This window comes from Chiloscyllium plagiosum, chromosome 40, assembly GCF_004010195.1.
Source record: "Chiloscyllium plagiosum isolate BGI_BamShark_2017 chromosome 40, ASM401019v2, whole genome shotgun sequence".
NCBI classification, from domain to species: Eukaryota; Metazoa; Chordata; class Chondrichthyes; order Orectolobiformes; family Hemiscylliidae; genus Chiloscyllium; species Chiloscyllium plagiosum.
In genome coordinates, this window is record NC_057749.1 from 456,937 (window position 1) to 475,865 (window position 18,929).

An 18,929-nucleotide genomic window follows, 5' to 3' on the forward strand; every position below is an offset into this window, starting at 1 on the left:
GTGGAGTTGTGGATAGTGACGACGGATGTTGTAGGTTACAGAGAGACATAGATAAGCTGTAGAGCTGGGCTGAGAGGTGGCAAATGGAGTTTAATGCGGCCAAGTGTGAGGTGATTCACTTTGGTCGGAGTAACCGGAATGCAAAGTACTGGGCTAATGGTAAGATTCTTGGTAGTGTAGATGAGCAGAGAGATCTCGGTGTCCAGGTACACAGATCCTTGAAAGTTGCCACCCAGGTTGACAGGGTTGTTAAGAAGGCATACAGTGTTTTAGCTTTTATTAATAGAGGGAACGAGTTCCTGAACCATGAGGTTATGCTACAGCTATACAAAACTCTGGTGCGAATGCACTTGGAGTATTGTGCACAGATCTGGTCACCGCATTATAAGAAGGATGTGGAAGCTTTGGAAAGGGTGCAGAGGAGATTTACTAGGATGTTGCCTGGTATGGAGGAGAGGTCTTACGAGGAAAGGCTGAGGGACTGGAGGCTAGCCTTTTTCCAAGTATGGTGACGGCGAGCACAAGGGGGCATAGCTTTAAATTGAGAGGTGATAAATGTAGGACAGATGTCAGAGGTAGTTTCTTTACTCAAACAGAATGCTTTGCCTGCAACGGTAGTAGATTCGCCAACTTTAAGTACATTTAAGATATCATTGGACAAGCATATGGACGTACATGGAATAATGTAGGTTAGATGGGCTTCAGATTGGTATGACAGGTCGGTGCAACATCAAGGGCCAAAGGGCCTGTACTGCTCTATGTTCTAAAACTCCTTGTGACACATGCTACTGAGACCAGAATTAGGAAGGTAAGACAGTTCAAGGAGTGGTTAAAGAGCTGGTGTAGGAGGGAGGAGTTCAGATATCTGGATTATTGGGATCTCTTCCAGGGCAGGAGGAACCTGTAAAAGAAGGTCAGGGGTACACCTAAACTGGAGCGGCACTACTATCCTCACAGAGGTTTGCTCATGCCATTTGGGAGGGTTTGAACAAGTGTACATTTTTTTTGTGGGGGTGGAGGTTTTGGTTGAGAAACAGTAAAATACCAGCACATGGAGTGATTGAGGAGAAGGTCATGGTTAAGTCAAGTAAGTCTAATCGGAAAAGCAGACAATGCTAGTTTAATGAACACAGACAGCGGGATTGGAGGTGTGATTTTATTTATTCCACTTCCACTGTAAGCCATGGCTCCTGCACTCTACAGCTTCCTCCCTGCCTGACAAGTACATACTTATCTAGGACACACTGGAGCTTTTCCTTGAATAAGCTCCACATTTCTAATGTGCCCATCCCCTGCAGTTTCCTTCCCCATCCTATGCTTCCTAAATCTTGCCTAATTGCATCGTAATTGCCTTTCCCCCAGCTGTAACTCTTGCCCAGTGGTGTACACCTATCCCTTTCTATCACAATAGTAAACTTAACAGAATTGTGATCGCTATCACCAAAGTGCTCACCTACTTCCATGTCTAACACCTGTACCATTACCCAGTACCAAATCTAATGTGGCTTTGCCCCTTGTTGGCCTGTCTACATACTGTGTCAGGAAGCCCTCCTGCACACATTGGACAAAAACTGACCCATCTATAGTACTCGTACTACAGTGTTCCCAGTCAATATTTGGACAGTTGAAGTCCCCATGACAACTACCCTGTCTCTCTCACTCCTATGGAGAATCATCTTTGCTATCCTTTCCTCTACATCTCTGGAACTATTTGGAGGCCTATAGAAATCTCCCAACAGGGTGACCTCCTTTCCTGTTTCTAACTTCAGCCCATACTGCCTCAGTTGACGAGTCCCCAAACATCCTTTCTGCAACTGTAATACTGTCCTTGACCAACAATGCCACACTTCCCCCTCTTTTACCATCCTCTCTGTTCTTACTGAAACATCTAAATCCTGGAACCTGCAACAACCATTCCTGTCCCTGCTCTATTGTCCCTGCTCTATCCATGTCTCCGAAATGGCCACAACATCAAAGTCCCAGGTACCAACCCACGCTGCCAGTTCACTCACTTTATTTTTGATGCTCCTCACATTGAAGTAGACACACTTCAAATCAACTTCTTGCTTGCTGGTGCCATCTTGTGTCCCTGAAACTTGATTTCGGACCTCCCTACTCTCAACCTTTTCTATACTCGAACTACAATTTTGGTTCCCATCCCCCTGCTGGATTAGTTTAAACCCACCCCAATAGCCTTAGCGAATTTCAGCCCCCCCGGGATATTGGTACCCCTCTGGTTCAGATGAAGACCTCTGCTTGTAGAGGTCCCATCTACCCCAGAAAGAGCCCCACTTATCCAAGAATCCAAAACCCTCCCTCCTGCACCATCCCTGTAGCCACGTGTTCAACTCCTCTCTCTCCCTATTCCTCGCCTCACTAGCACGTGGCACTGGCAACAAACCAGAGACAACAACTCTGTTCGTCCTAGCTCTAAGCTTTCATCCTAGCTCCCTGAATTTCAGCCTTAAATCCCCATCTCTCTTTTCCTGAGATTATAGTCATGAAGGTCTTGCTTTTCAACTTCCTCCCTCATTCCCTAAAATCTCTTTGCAAGACCTCATCTCTCTTTCTGCCAGCTTCATTAGTATCAATATGGATAATGACCTCTGGCTGCTCATTCTCACTTTCAGAATATCCTACTCCCACTCAGAGATATCCTTGACCCTGGTACCAGGGAGGCAACACTCCATCCTGGAGTCTCACTCACAGCCGCAGAAACGACTGTCTGTGCTCTAACTATAGATTCCCTATCACTACTGCTCACTTAAACTTTAACCCTTCCTGCTTCTGCTGTACAATAAAGCCATTTGTGGTGCCACTAATCTGGCTGCTGCTGTTGCTTTCCTTTGAGAATCCACCCCCCTAACAGTATGTTTGAGAAGAAGTGGCCACAAGAGACACCTACACTGCCTGCCTATGCTTCCTTATCTTCCTCGGTAGTCAGTCAACACTTTTCTGACTTTGTAGCCCTTACTTGTGATGTGACCAACCACATCATGTTATTCATTATGTTCTCGGCCTCGTCGATGCTCCATTGTGAGTTCATCTGCAGCTCCAGCCAATCCATGCAGCAAATCCGGAGCTGCACCTGAACACACTTCCTGCATGCATGATCACCATTGATGCTGGAAGTGTCCCTGACTTGCCATGTATTGTATGAGCAGTATTCCTTCCGACTGAGCTCTCCTGATGTTGTGAACCTTAGTAACTGCAGACAATAAGCCAATTACATAACCTTACCCACTACTCACCAAAATCAAGATTCCCACTCTTGCTCTCTATTCCTAACAAACTACAAACCGTATACTTTATAAGTCCCTCTGGGTATGACTCACTTAGTCTCTCGACTTCGTTCCTCAGCAGCAAGCCTACATCAGTTTTTGATCCCTGACATCACATCCGGTGCTTCACTTCTCCATGCAACTCCACTCCTGCTGCTGCTCTGACTGACCTTAGTCTAGGTCCCACTCCTCAGTATTCATCTGGAGGCTCCTGCTGCTGTTTACTCCCAGGTTCACTCTGCTATGCTTTCACCAAAACTCTGAATGACCTCCATTCAGGCCCCGTTCTTCTATAGTCTATAAAATTATGATACACCCATTTTACATTTGAGGAAGAATGTTACAGTTGAAGAAATCTGACCTCTTCACATGGCTTGTTTCACCTTATTCGTTGTCAGATAATTCTTACTACTAGGCAATGGCCTAATAGTATTATTAATAGACTTGAAAGTTGATATTTGACGAAAAACATGCACAAGGATATGATGGATGTTTGCAACACGTACTATGTGTTGTAGGTACATTTTGCTCCAGTTGTAATGTTTTATGAAGCAACAGGAATTGAATCCAGAGTTGAGGTTTAAAATGTTTGTTGATAGACCACTCTAGTTGTCCAAATTGTCCAAGATACTAAAAAGCATATTCTATCTCAGTGCCATGTTGGGAAGAGGGAAAGATCAGATGGAGCATCTTTTTAAACTTGAGATGACTGATAAGACAGCAAGTGTAGAGTTTTGTGAAGGATCTTGGCAAAATGAGTTCCCATTAACAAAAAAGCAAAAGATGAGCAGCTAGTCTATTTTAAAGTATCCGAGGTTCTACCTTGGAAAATAAGACTGGAGGCAAGCACTAAAATTCACATGAGTGGATATTCTCAGTCATGGCAAAGTGATGACAGCTGAGTGGTGTTATCGCTGGACTATTAATCCAGAGACCCAGCAAATGTCCTGGGGACCAGAGTTTGAATCCCACCATGTCAGATGTTGGAATTTGAATTGAGTAAAACAAAATCTGGAATTAAGTGTCTAATGATGATCATAAATCCATTGTCAATTTTTGAAAAAACTCATCTAGTTCACTAATGCCCTTTAGGGAAGGAAACTGCTTTCATGACCTGGTCTGGCCTATGTGTGAATCCAGACCCACAGCAATGTGATTGACTCCTAACTGCCCTCTAGGCAATTAGGGATCAACAAAAATGCTGTCCTCATCAATGACTCCTTCACCCTATGAATGTGTCAAGCAAACAGAAGACACGTGGACAGAACAGCTTACGGAGCAAATGTGTGAGAGTAGTCATCTACAAGGAATTAACTTCCGAGGGTGGTTAGCATTGCTGCCCCTCAACGCCAGAGACCCGGGTTCAATTCCCGATTCAGGCGACTGACTGTGTGGAGTTTGCACATTCTCCCCGTGTCTGCGTGGGTTTTCTCCGGGTGCTCCGGTTTCCTCCCACAGTCCAAAGATGTGCAGGTCAGGTGAATTGGCCATGCTAAATTGCCCCTAGAGTTAGGTAAAGGGGTAAATGTAGGGGAATGGGTGGGTTGCGCTTCGGCGGGTCGGTGTGCACTTGTTGGGCCAAAGGGCCTGTTTCCACACTGTAAGTAATCTAATCTCATCTAACTTAATCTGGAGACCCAGTTGAAATACTGGGAGCCTGGATTTAAATCCTGCCATGGTAGATCATGGTATTTGATTTCAATAAAAGACTGAAATTAAAGGTCTGATAATGATCATGAAACCATTGTCAGTTGTCAGGAAATCTCATCTGGTTCACTAATGTCCTTTAGGAAAGAAAACTGCCTTCCTTACCTGCTCTGGCCTACATGTGAGTCCAGACCCCAGCAATGTGGTTCACACTCAACTGCCCTCTGGACAATTATAAATGAATGCTGGCTAGCTAGTGACATCCACATCTGAATATATACAAAAATAAATAAATTAACATTCCATGTCTTAGTCCAGCTGCAAGCTCAGCAACTAATTCCCAAAGCTTTGCTTGTACCTTTCAAAATGTGTTTTCCCTTCCCATGTCATCCCTCGAATATGATTTATAAGATACAACATAATGCACTATTTTTAAAAAAAAATTCTTGCACACAACATAATGCATGATTTTTATGAATATTGCTGGGAAGGCCAACTTTTGTTATCCAACCCTAATTGCTGTTGAGAAGGTAATGTGAGCTGCCTTCTTGAACTACTGCTGAATATACAATATAGGTATAATCACAGTGTTAGTAGGGAGGGAGTTCCAGGCTTTGGACCCAGCTACAGTTAATAGTGATGAGTTCCAAATCAGTAAGATATATTATTTCATAGCATCAAAGTTTCACACCAAAAGCGAGCAGTTCGAAAACACTGACATTTACATTTACCATTTATTACATGTATTCAACAAATTACAACTCCCTCATTAGGAATATTATAAGAGGTAAAGTGGTCCAAGCAATATGGAATGGAAAAAATAAAATGGTTTTAAATGATATTCTGTGCCTCAAAAGATTAAACAGTGCTTCCTGTCTCCCTTTGCAGAGGATATCAGCAACAAGATGCTCATGAATTTATGCGATACTTGTTAGACCATCTCCACTTGGAACTTCAGCGAAGCTACAATGGTATGACGACTTCATTTATCACACCAGACAGCTCAAGCATCTCCTCATCCAGTAAATGCTGCGTGTAAGTCTCTAATTCAGTTAAAATGTATTGGAAATATATAAAATGCTGCTTCTATGTCTTAACTATCATTGCTGAAGTGTATAATCATCAGTTATTTGACAATCATGCTGTCTCTTTGAAATTTTACTGTGATTGATGATATTTTGATCTCTTTCAGAAATGGTGTTTCAACAATTGTCACAAACATATTTGGAGGAATACTTCAGAATGAAGTAAACTGTTTAATTTGTGGTACTGAATCCAGAAAGTTTGATCCATTCCTTGGTAAGTATTTTTGGTTTAAAATATTTCTCAGATAGGGATTTATTGTACTCTTAACCATGTTTTTTCCCCCCCCAAGATCTTTCATTAGATATCCCAAGTCAGTTCAGAAACAAGCGATCCAAGAACCAGGACAATGGACCAGTATGTACTTTACGTGGTAAGGTTTTGTTCAATTTCATGTTTACATATTTGGAAAATACAAAGGGAGTTTAAAATATCGATGATCAGACTACTAAAAGTAACCTCAAATAAAGAAGAGGAAAAATGCCACACCAGCAAGATGTGCTTAACTTGTCTCATCTTAAATAAATATTTCATTCTCTGATGTTTCCTATGTTAAAACAGAGATCAGTTGTAAATAGTATTTCCGACCCCACTCTGAGGAATAACAGACCTGCTGTGTCACTTTTCTGAGCCATATAATAAAAATGGATGGAAAGCTAACTCAAGCCTTAGATCTTTGACTGACCATGATTGTATACTTCACTCCAAATTGAAATATGTTCTGCAAATTATTTTTTACATTCATTTATTGGGTGTGGCAGTAAAGGCTGGTGGTGAACTGCCGTCATGAACTGCTGCAGTGCTTGGCATGTAGGGACTTTGACGTTGTTGTTAGTGAAGGAGCTCCAAAGCTTTGATTCGGTGACCGTGAAAGAATGATGATGTTATTTAGGAGACCTCCAGGTGTTGGTATTCCTGTGCTTGTGTTTCTAGTTATTAGAGATCATGCTGTTAAAGGAGCATTGGTAGAGGGAGTGCATGTTAAAGGTGGTGGATAAAGTGATAATGAAGCAGACTACTTGACGAGTTTTGTTGGAACTGTATCAATTCAGGCAAGTGGGGACTATTCCAGTAAGTTCTTGACATGTGTTTTGGGGATTCAGGAGGTGACTTGTTCATTGCAGAATTCCTAAACCATTGAGGCCAGTATTTATATGGCCAGCTTGATTCAGTTGCTGACCAGTGGTAAACCCCAACCCCACCCTAGGATTTCGTTAGTGGGGGCTTTGGCGATGGTAATGCCAGTGATTGTGAATGGGCAATGGTTAGATTCTCACTGGGGATCTTTTGTTTATGCCCTCATACATTGTTTATTGGTATATTAGTAATGACTGAAGAAAAAGTCTCAGCTGAAAAAATTGAGAAAATGTTTTGAGTAGCTTGTTTTGTTCACTATTGCCAGATTTTGCTTTGTGATCTTTGAATTTTAAATCTCTGCCTAACATTTACTATTTTTGACTGTTCAGTTTTTAATCAAATCTGCACTACAAATATATACTGCTACCGACACTCGTCCCACTTTCCTGCAGTAGGCTCAATAAACAGTTTGTTGCCACAAATTTATTATAAATTATGACATGATTGATTCAACTAGCTCATTGTGACACTTTCAAGCCAAGCTGCAGAATCAATTTATTATTACCATTTATCAATTTATTATTATAAGTATTACAAATAATATTATGGTCCTTCTGGTGTCTTTAAAATGTGTGAAACAGTCATGTTACAATTTCTTTTTGCATGGGATTACAGGATTTAATTGGTGCTTGAGTCCCTCGTTTCCAGTCACTCCTTCACTCCCTCCCACTCACTCATTCCCGGTCACTGACTACTAGTCCCTCCCTCACGCATTTGCTTATCCCCATCCCTCCCTCCCTCACTCACTGCCAGTCCCACCGTCTCTCACATCCAGTCACTCACTTGTTCCCACTTATATTTTCATTTCCATTCACTTCCAGTTCCTCCTTCCTTCCCATTCACTCCCAGTTTGTCCTTCACACATTCCCAGGCACTACTACATTCCCACTCCCACTTCATCCCAGTCCCAAATAGCTCATTCCATTGCACTCCAAGTCCTTCCCTCACTCCTTGATTCTCACTCACTCCTCGTCCCTCTCTCCCCTCCCTCTTCACTCACTCTCAAGTACTCATTCCCTCCTCACTCAGCTATTGAACCTCCTCCTAATTTGAGTGAAAGCCGCTGCTGGAGTTTGTACAGCAGACTGAGTCAGTATAAGATGAAGTTAGTAGCAGGGAAGGAGTAGTCACTTTATTGGGTATTTTCTATAGACCCCTGCAATAGCAGCAGAGAGATGGAAGAACAGATTGGATAGCAGATCTTGGAAAGGTGCAGATGTAACAGAGTTGTTGTTATGGTGAGTTCAACTTCCTCAATATTGATTGGCATTTCCTTAATGCAGATGGTCTGAACAAAGAACAAAGAAAATTTACAGCCCAGGAACAGGCCCTTTGGCCCTCCAAGCCTGAGCCGATCCAAGTCTACTGTCTAAACCTGTCACCTAGTTGCTAAGTATCTCTCTGCTCCCCACCTACTCATGCATCTGTCCAGACACATCTTAAATGAATCTACTCCTAGAATTAGACTTGCCTAAATGAATCACCTTTGCTGGCAACACATTTCAGACACCCACCACCCTCTGTGTGAAGTACTTGCCACGGGTATCCCCCTTAAACTTTTCACCTCTCACCTTGAAAGCGTGACCTCTCATTATTGAATCCTTCACCCTGGGAAGAAGCTTATCTCTATCCACCCTGTCTATATCCTTCATGATTTTGTAAACCTCAATCAGGTCCCCCCTCAATCTCCTTTTTTCTAATGAAAACAAACCTAACCTACTCAACCTCTCCTCATAGCTAGCACGTTCCATGCCAGGCAACATCCTCATAAACTTCTCTGCACCCTCTCCAAACCATCCACATCCTTTTGGTAATGTGGCACCAAGAACTGTACACAGTATTCTAAATGAGGCCAAACCAATGTCTTGTACAATTTTAACATGACTTGTCAGCTCTTATACTCAATACCCTGTCCAATGAAGGCAGGCATACTATATGCCTTCTTGACCACTCTATCCACCTGTGCAGCAACTTTGAGGGTACAGTGGACCTGAACTCCCAGATCTCTCTGCCCATCAACTTTTCCCAAGGCTCTTCCGTTCATTGTATAATTCGTTCTAGAATTAGACTTGCCTAAATGCATCACCTCACATTTGTCTGGATTGAACTCCATCTGCCACTTTTCCGCCCAACTCTCCAGTCTATCTATATCCTGCTGTATTCTTCGACAGTCCCTTATGCTTTCTGCTACTCCACCAATCATCGTGTCTGGATGGAACCAATTTCGTCACGTGTGTCCAGGAAGGATTCCTGACTCAATACGTAGATAGGCCAAATGGCGGGGAGGCCATATTGGATTTGGTGCGAGGCATCGTACCAGGCCAAGTGTCAGATCTCTGTGGGAGAGCATTTTTGTGACAGTGACCACAACTGCCTCAACTTTACGATAGCCATGGAGAGGGATAGGAACAAACAGTATGGGAAGGTATTTAATTGGGGAAGGGGTAATTATACTGCTATTAGACAGGAGTGGTGGAGTATAAATTGGGAACAGTTCTACGGGAAATGCACAACAGAAATGTGAAGGCTGTTTAAGGAGCACTTTTTGCGAGTGTTTGCTAACATTATCCCACTGAGACACGCAAGGAATAGTAAGGTAATGGATCTTGGCTGACAAGAGAAGAGGAGCTTGTTGTCAAGTGGAAGAAGGAAGCTTACTTAAGGTTGAGGAAGCAAGAATCTGGCACAGCTTTAGAGGATTACAGGGTAGCTAGGAAATAACTCAAAAATGGACTGAGGAGAGTTAGGAGGGGGCATGAGAAAACCTTGGCAGGAAGGATTAGGGAAAGCCCAAAGGCATTCTACACATAGGTGAGGAATAAGAGAATGATCAGAGAGAGCAGAGTCAATCAAGCATAGAGGAGGGAACATGTGCCTGGAGTCTGAAGAGCTGGGGAGGCCCTACAGTATTCACCTTGTTGAAAGTGAGAACACTGTGGACCAGGTTAGTAGGTTTGAATAGATGGATATTAAAGAAGTGGATATGCTGGAAATTCTGGGAAGCATCAAGATAGATAAGTCTCCAGGGCTGGACCAGATATATCCAAGGTCACTATGGGAAGTGAGGAATGAGATTGCTGCACCTCTGGTTGATGATCTTTGCACCCTCACTCTCCACGAGAATAGTACTAGACAATTGGACGGAGGCAAATATTGTTCCTGTGTTCAAGAAAGGGAATAAGGAAATCCCTGGAAGTTACAGCTATGGTAAGTAAGATACTGGAAAGGATTCTGAGAGAGAGGATTTATGACTATTTGGAAAAACATCGTTTGATGAAGGATAGTCAGCATGTTTTTGTGAGGGGCGGGTCATGCCTCATAAGCCTTATTGTATTCTTTGAGGATGTGACGTGACAACTTGACAAAGGGCGAGCAGTGGGTGTGGTGTATATGGATTTCAGTAAGGCATTTGATATATTAATTCAGAAAGTTATGAGGCATGGGATATAGGGAAATTTTCCTGTCTGGATGCAGAATTGGCTGGCTGAAAGAAGACAGTGAGTGGTAATGGATGGAAAGTATACCACCTGGAGGTCGGTGACCAGTGGTGTCCTGCAGGGATCTGTTACATAGAACATTATGGCGTAGTACAGGTACTCCTGCCGTCGATGTTGCGCCGACCTGTGAAACCAATCTGAAGCCCATCTAACCGACACTATTCCATTTTCATCCATGTATTTATGCAATGACCATTTACATACCCTTAATGTTGGTGAGTCTACTACTGTTGCAGGCAGGTTATTCCACACCCCTACCACTCTGAGTAAAGAAACTACCCCTGACATATGTCCTATATCTATCACCCCTCAATTTAAAGCTATGTGCAAGCCATCACTATCAGAGGAAAAAGGCTCTCACTGTCCACCTATCTAATTCTGATTATTTTATATGTCTCAACTAAGTCACCTTTCGTCCTTCTTCTCTCTAACAAAAAACAGCCTCAAATCCCTCAGCCTTTCCTCATAAGACCTTCCCTCCATACCAGGCAACATTCTAGTAAATCCTCTCTGCAACCTTTCTAAATCTTCCATATTCTTCCTATAATGCAGTGACCAGAACTGTACACAATACTCCAAGTGTGGCCCCACCTTGGATTTGCACAGCTGCAACATGACCTCATGGCTCCGAAACTCAATCCCTCCACCAATAAAAGCTAACACACTGTATGCTTTCTTAATAACCCTATCATCCTGTGTGGCAACTTTCAGGAATCTATGTACATGGACACCAAGATCCCTCTGCTCATGTACACTACCAAGAATCTTACCATTAACCCAGTACTCTTTATTCCTGTACTACTTCCAAAGTGAATCACCTCACACCTTTCCACATTAAACTCCAATTGCCAACTCTCAGCCCAGCTTTGCAGCTTTTCTATGCCCCTCTATAACCTGCAACACCCTTCAGCACTATCCACATCTCCACCGACCTTAGTTTCATCTGCAAATTTACTAACTCATCCTTCTACGCCCTCGTCCAGGTCATTTATCAAAATGACAAACAGCAGTGGCACCAAAAGAGATCCTTGTGGTACACCACTAGTAACAGGATGACCATCAACCACCACCCTCTGTCCTCTTACAGCTAGCCAATTTCTGATCCAAACTGCTAGATCGCCCTCAATCCTATACAGATTTTGTGCAATAGCGTACCGTGGAGGGCCTTACCAAAAGCCTTACTGAAATTTATACGTACCACATCAACCACTTTATCCTCATCCACCCCTTATCTCAAGAACTCAATAAGGTTTGTGAGGCACAACCTACCCTTCACAAAACCGTGTTGATTATCCCTAATCAACTTAATCCTTTCTAGATGATTATAAATCCTATCTCTTATCACCTTTTCCAACACTTTATCGACAATTGAAGAAAGGCTATACTTACCAGGGTTGTCTCTACTCCCCTTCTTGAACAATGGGGCAACACTTGCTATCATCTAGTCTTCTGGCACTATTCCTGTGGACAATGACGACATAAAGATCAAAGCCAAAGGCTCTACAATCTCCACCCTTGCTTCCCAGAGAATCCCATCCAGCCCAGGAAACTTAATCTATTTTCACACTTTCCAGAATTGCTAACAGCTCCCCCTTGTTAACCTCAATCTATTCATTTAGCACTTGCCCTATCTCCTCGGACTCTGTGCACAACTTCCCACTACTGTCCTTGTTTCACCCTAATCTTACTCTAGTCATTCTTTTATTCCTGATCTACCTATAAAAAGCTTTGGGAATTTCCTTGATCCTACCTGCCAATGACTTCCCATATCCCCTCCTGGCTCTTCTTAGCTCTCTCTTTATGTCTTTCTTCACTAACTTGTAACTCTCAAGCACCCTAACTGAGCCTTCACATCTCATCCTAACATAAGCCGCCGCCTTCCTCTTGACAAGAGATTCAACTTCTTTAGTAAACCACAGCTCCTTCGTTCAACCACTTCCTCTCTGCCTGACAAGTACATACTTATCAATGAAACACAGTAGCTGTTCCTTGAATAAGCTCCATGCTTCAATTGTGCCCATCGCCTGCAGTTTCCTTTTCTATCCAATGCATCCTAAATTTTGCCAATCAGATCATAATTGCCTTTCCCCCAGCTATAACTCTTATCCAGGGAGGTGGAAGAGAGGATTAGCAACATTATCCTAGGCAGGAGTAAAAGGAACAGGGTGGTCATTATGGGGGACTTCAACTTCCCCAACATTGATTGGAAATGTTATAACTCTAGAACAGATGGATCAGTTTTTGTCCAATGTGTGCAGGAGGGTTTCCTGATACAGTATGTCGAAGGGCCGACGAGAGGGGAGGCCCCACTGGATCTGGTGCTTGGTAACGAACCAGGCCAGGTGTTTGATTTAATTGTAGGTGATCACTTTGGAGAGAGTGACCATTTAGTTTAGCAATGGAAAGGGATCGGTACATGCCACAGGTCAAGAGTTATTAATGGGGCAAGGGCAATTATAATGCGATTAGGTAAGATTTAGGATGTATAGAATGGGGTAGCAAAATGCAGGGGATGCAGACAATCGAAATGTGGAGCTAATTTAAGGAACAGATGTAACGTGTCCTTGATAGGTATGTTCTTGTCAGGCAGGGAGGAAGTGATAAGGTAAGGGAACCATGGTTTACTACAGAAATTGCATCTCTTGTTAAGAAGAAGAAAGAAGCTTATGTATTGATGAGGCAAGATGGTACAGATGAGGCGATTGAGAGTTACAGATCAGCTAGGAAAGATTTAATGAGAGAGTTAAGAAGAGCAAAGAGAGGACACGAGCAGTCTTTAGCAAATAGAATATAGGCGAACCCTCAAGCTTTCTATAGGTATGTGAGGAATAAAAGGTTGATTAGGGTAGGAATAGGGCCATTCAAAAACGGAAGTTGAGTGTGGATCCTGTGGAGATCAGAGAGGTGCTAAATGAACATTTCTCATTGGTGTTTACTCAGGAAAAGGAGAATATTGTAGAGGAGAAAAATGAGGTATGAGATATTAGACTAGAAAGAATTCAGGTTAGTTACGCACAGGTGTTATCAATTCTAGGAGTGAAAGCAGACAAGTCCTCTGGGACGGATGGGATTTATCCAAGGATTCTCTGGAAAGCTAGGGAGGAGATAGCAGAGCCTTTAGCTTTGATATTTGAGTCGTCATTGTCTATGGGTTTAGTACCTGAGGACTGCAGGATTGCAAATGTTGTGCCCTTGCTCAAGAAGGGCAGCAGAGATGACCCAGATAATTATAGACCAGTGAGCCTTACTTCTGTTGTAGGAAAAGTTTTGGAAAGGATTATAAGACGTAACATTTATAGTCATCTTGCAAGCAAGAATTTGATTTCAGATAGTCAACATGGTTTCATCAAGGGCAGGTCATGTCTCACAAACGTCATTGAGTTTTTTGAGAAGGTGACCAAGCATGTAGATGAGGGTAGGGCAGTTGACGTGGTATACTTGGACTTCAATAAAGCCTTTGATAAGGTTCCACATGGTAGGTTGATGGAGAAAATGCAGAGGCATGGAATTGAAGGTGATTCAGCAGTTTGGATTAGAAACTGGCTTTCTGGAAGAAGGCAGTGAGTTGTGGTTGATGGAAAATATTTAGTCTGGAGTCCAGTTACTGGTGGTGTTCCACAAGGATCTGTTTTGGGACCACTGCTGTTTGTCATTTTTATAAATGACTTAGACGCAAGCATTAGTGGATGGATTAGTAAATTTGCAGACAACACTTAAGTCGGTGGAGTAGTGGACAGTTTGGAAGAATGTTACAGGTTGCAGGGGGATTTGGATAAACTGCAGAATTGGGCTGACAGGTGGTAAATGGAGTTCAATGCAGCTAAATGTGAGGTGATGCACTTTGGGAAGAATAACAGGATGGCAGAGTACTTGGTCAATGGAAAGATTCTTGGTAGTGTAGATGTGCAGAGGGATCTTGGAATCCATGTGCATAGATCCCTGAAAGTTGCCACCCAGGTGGATAGTGCTGTTAAGAAGGCATATGGTGTGTTAGGTTTCATTGGTAGAGGGATTGAGTTCCAATATAACGCAATATAATGCTGCAACTATACAAAACGCTGGTGCGGCCACACTTGGAATATTGTGTACGGTTCTGGTTGTCCCATTACAAAAAGGAAGTGGAAGCATTGGAAAAGGTGCAGAGGAGATTTACCAGGTTGTTGCCTGGTCTGGAGGGAAGGTCTTTTGAGGAAAGGCTAAGAGACTTGGGTCTTTTCTCATTGGAAGGAAGGAGGCTAAGGGGGCACTTGATAGAGACATACAAGATGATCAGAGGATTAGGTAGGGTAGACAGTGAAAGACATTTTCCTAGGATGATGACATCAGCTTGTACAAGAGAGCATAACTACAAATTGAGGGGTGATAGACTTAAGACTGATGTCAGAGGCAAGTTCTTTACACAGAGAGTGGTAAGGGCGACTACCTGCGAAGGTAGTCAACTCAGCCACATTAGGGAGATTTAAACAATCCTTAGATAAGCTCATGGATGTATTTGGGATAGTGTAGGGGGACGAGTTGAGAAAAGTCCACAGGTCGGCGCAACATCAAGGGCCGAAGGGCCTGTTCTTCGCTGTATTGTCCTATGTTCTATATACCTATCACTTTCCACTGCTAAAGTAAACATAACCGAATTGTGGTCACTATCAACAAAGTGCTCACCTACCTCCAAATTTAACACATGGCTGGGTTCATTACCCAATACCAAATCCAGTGTGGCTTCACCCCTTGTTGGCCTGTCTACCTACTGTATCAGGAAACCCTCCTGCACACATGGACAAAAACTGACCCATCTAAAGTACTCAAACAAAAGTATTTCCCGTCCTCAAACATCCTTTCTGCCACCATAATACTGTCCTTGACTGTCAATGTCACACCTCCCACTCTTACCATCTTCTCTGTTCTTACTGAAACATCTAAATCCCGGAACCTGCAGCAACTAATCCTGTCCCTGCTCTATCAATGTCTCCGAAATACTCTCAACATTAAAGTTCCAGGTACCAACCCATGCTGCAAGTTTACCCATTTTATTCCGGATGTTTCTGGCATCCAGAAGTAGAAGCAGACACATTTCAAACCACCTTCCTGCTTCCAGCTCCCGTTCCCCCTGCTGAATTAGTTTAAACCCTCCCAAAGAGCATGACCAAATTTTCCCCTCTCTGGTTCAGATGTAGACCATCCTGTTTGTAGAAGTCCCACCTACCCCAATTTGAGCCCCAATTATCCAGGTATCCAAAACTCTCCTCCTCCACCATCCCTGTAGCCACATGTTCAACTCCTCTCTCTCCCTGTTCCTCACCTCGCAAGCACGTGGCATGGGCAACAAACCAGAGATAACAACTCTGTTTGTACTAACTCTAAGTTTCCACCCCAGCTCCCTGAATTTCTGCCTTAAATCCCCACCCCTTTTCCTATCTATGTCGTGAGTACCTATGTGACCCATGACTTTGTGCTGCTTCCCCTGCTCCTCAAGGATCCCGAAAACACGATCCGAGACATCACGATCCCTGGCACCTGGGAAGCAACACACAACCGTGAGTCTCTTTTGTTCCCACAGAACCTCCTATCTGTTCCTCGAACTATGGAGTCCTCAATGATTAATGTTCTGCTCCTCTCCCCACTTCCCTTCTGAGCAATAGGGACAGACTTTGTGCCAGAGAGCTGTACCTCATGGCTTACCCCGGTAAGCCATTCCCCCGACAAACAGTATTCAAAACTGTCATTCAGGGGAATGGCCACAGGGGATCCCTGCACTGTCTGCCTGTTCCCTTTTTGTCCCCTGACTGTAACCCATCTGCCTTTTTTTTTGTACCTGAGGTGTGACTACCTCACTTATTCTTCTCAGTAACCCCCTCTGCCTCCTGAATGGTCCAAGGTTCATCCAGCTCCAGCTCCAATTTCCTAACGCGGTTTTCGAGGAGCTGGAGTTGGGTGCACTTGCCACAGATGAAGTCAGCAGGGACACTAGTAGTGACCCTTACCTCCCACATTCTGCAGGAGGAACATGCAACTGCCCTAACCTCCACTCTCACTATTCTAAATTCCCAACAAGACTACTGAAAAATAAAAAAATAATAAAAACTAGTTACCTTCCCGATCCAGTGCGTAGAACTCTCTTTTTTGGTCAGAGGAGGAGGATGGGTGGAAGACACTACCTAAGTAGTGTTTTGGTTAATGCAACCGTCCAAATATATCACTTCACTTAGTCAGCAGTCTGTGTGCGCTCCACCTGTTCACGAGATAAGTTTTTAAGGCAGCCCAAACTGTTCTTGGGCTTCTGTTCTTTGTGGTTTTTATAAATTACTTGGATGATGAAGTGGAACGGTGGGTTAGTAAGTTTGCCAATGACACAAAGTTCAGTGCTGTTGTAGATAGTATTGAGGGGCTGTTGCAGGCTACGACAAGACATTGACAGAATGAAGAGCTGGACTGACCAGTGGCAGATGGTGTTTAATCTAAATAACTGCAAAGTGATTCATTTCGGAAGTCCAATTTGAATGCCCAAACAGGGTTAAAGACAGGATTCTTGGCAGTGTGGAGGAACGGTGGGATTTTTGGGTCCACATACATGGATCCCTAAAGTTGCCACCCAAGTTGATAGGGTTGTTAAGAAAAAAACTAGGAGAAAGTGAGGACTGCAGATGCTGGAGACCAGAGTTGAAAAGTGTGGTGCTGGAAAAGCACAGCAGGCCAGGCAGCATCCGGGGTTGGAACTGAAATAAGGTGGGGGGAGGGGAAATGAGGAAGTTGGAGACATCTACATTCATCCTGTTGTTAAGAAGGCATACGGCATTTTGACTTTCATTAACGAAGATTGAGTTTCAGAGCCATGAGGTTTTGCTGCAGCTCTCTAAAACCCTGGTTAGACCACAGTAATGAAGCTGAAAGCTGTGTGTGCAGTCAGGACAGCTTAAGAAGGCAGTTAACCTGCTTGCTTTCATTGCTCAGACCTTTGAGTAAAGGAGTTGAGATGTCATTTTGAAGTTGTACAGGATATTGGTGAGGCCTCTTCAAGAATACTGTGTCTCATTCTGGTAGCCCAGGAAGGGAAGTATGTTATTAAATGGAAGAATATAGTAAACATATTATTAAACTAGAGAGGGTTCAGAAGCGATTTGGCAGGATGTTAAGGAGATAGTGGATAGGCTGGGACTATTTTCATTGGAGCTTGGCAGGTTGAGGATTGACCTTATAAAGGTTCTACAATTATGTCTCCACAAATGTTTCCTGAAGTGTTGATTGTTTCCAATGTTCTCTTTCATTTCAGATTTCCATTATCTGCATTATTTTGCTTGTTATCCCAACAACCTTTTATCACAGCCCATGCCAGTGTGAGTTAGGATGTAACAAAAACAGAAATTGCTGTAACAACTTAGCAGTTCTGGCAGCACCTTTGGAGAAAAATCAGAATTAACTGTTCGGGTCAAGTAACCCTTTTTCAGAACCGATGGTATCTAAGAAAAGCTTGGTACAGATGATGTGGTGGGGTTGAGGGGGAAAGTAAAGGTCAGTCTGGGGTAATGAATGGCTGTACATGAATACTAATAGTAGCTGACAATAGCAGTCCGTGTGATGACAAGGCCTAGTCTATGGCAGTTGGGATAAGCACATAAGAGAAGATGCCTCAAGCTCTAAAATTGTTGAATTCTATATTAAATCCAGAAAGTTATAGGGTCCCCAAGTGGAAAGTGTTGGTTCGAGCTTGCACTGAGCTTCGGTGGAACATGGCACTGAGCCTGAGAGAGATGTTGGCCAGGGAACAATTGGCATGCTGAAGTTGCAAGCAACTGAAGGCTCAGGGTCTTTTTTTTACGGACAGAACAAAGGTGTTCTGCAGTGGTCAACCAGTCTGCACTTCATTTTCCCAATGTGTATTTACTACTCACCAGACCATTTGTGATTAGTGTGCTCCTTGGATGCTGCCTGACCTGCTGCGCTTTTCCAGCAACATATTTTCAGCTCTGATCTTCAAAGACCGCAATTTCCCCCCAGACGTGATCGATGATGCTCTCCACCGCATCTCCTCCTCTTCCCGCTCCTCCGCCCTTGAGCACCGCCCCTCCAATCGCCACCAGGACAGAACCCCACTGGTCCTCACCTACTACCCCACCAACCTCCATATATGTCGTATCATCCATCGTCATTTCCGCCACCTCCAAACGGACCCCACTACCAGGGATATATTTCCCTCCCCTCCCCTATCAGCGTTCCGAAAAGACCACTCCCTCCGTGACTCCCTCGTCAAGTCCACACCCCCCACCAACCCAACCTCCACTCCCGGCACCTT

At 43.5% G+C, this 18,929-nt stretch overlaps 1 protein-coding gene across 1 annotated transcript in view; it reads left to right on the plus strand.

The window, feature by feature from the left end:
• The window catches only part of usp3 (ubiquitin specific peptidase 3), a 232,318-nt gene that overhangs the window by 166,031 nt on the left and 47,358 nt on the right, over window positions 1-18,929 (plus strand). Inside the window, exons 10-12 of the mRNA XM_043680112.1 lie at window positions 5,817-5,963; window positions 6,121-6,227; window positions 6,304-6,384. Of these exons, the coding sequence (XP_043536047.1) occupies window positions 5,817-5,963; window positions 6,121-6,227; window positions 6,304-6,384 (335 nt within the window). The remainder of the gene's footprint in view (window positions 1-5,816; window positions 5,964-6,120; window positions 6,228-6,303; window positions 6,385-18,929) is intronic.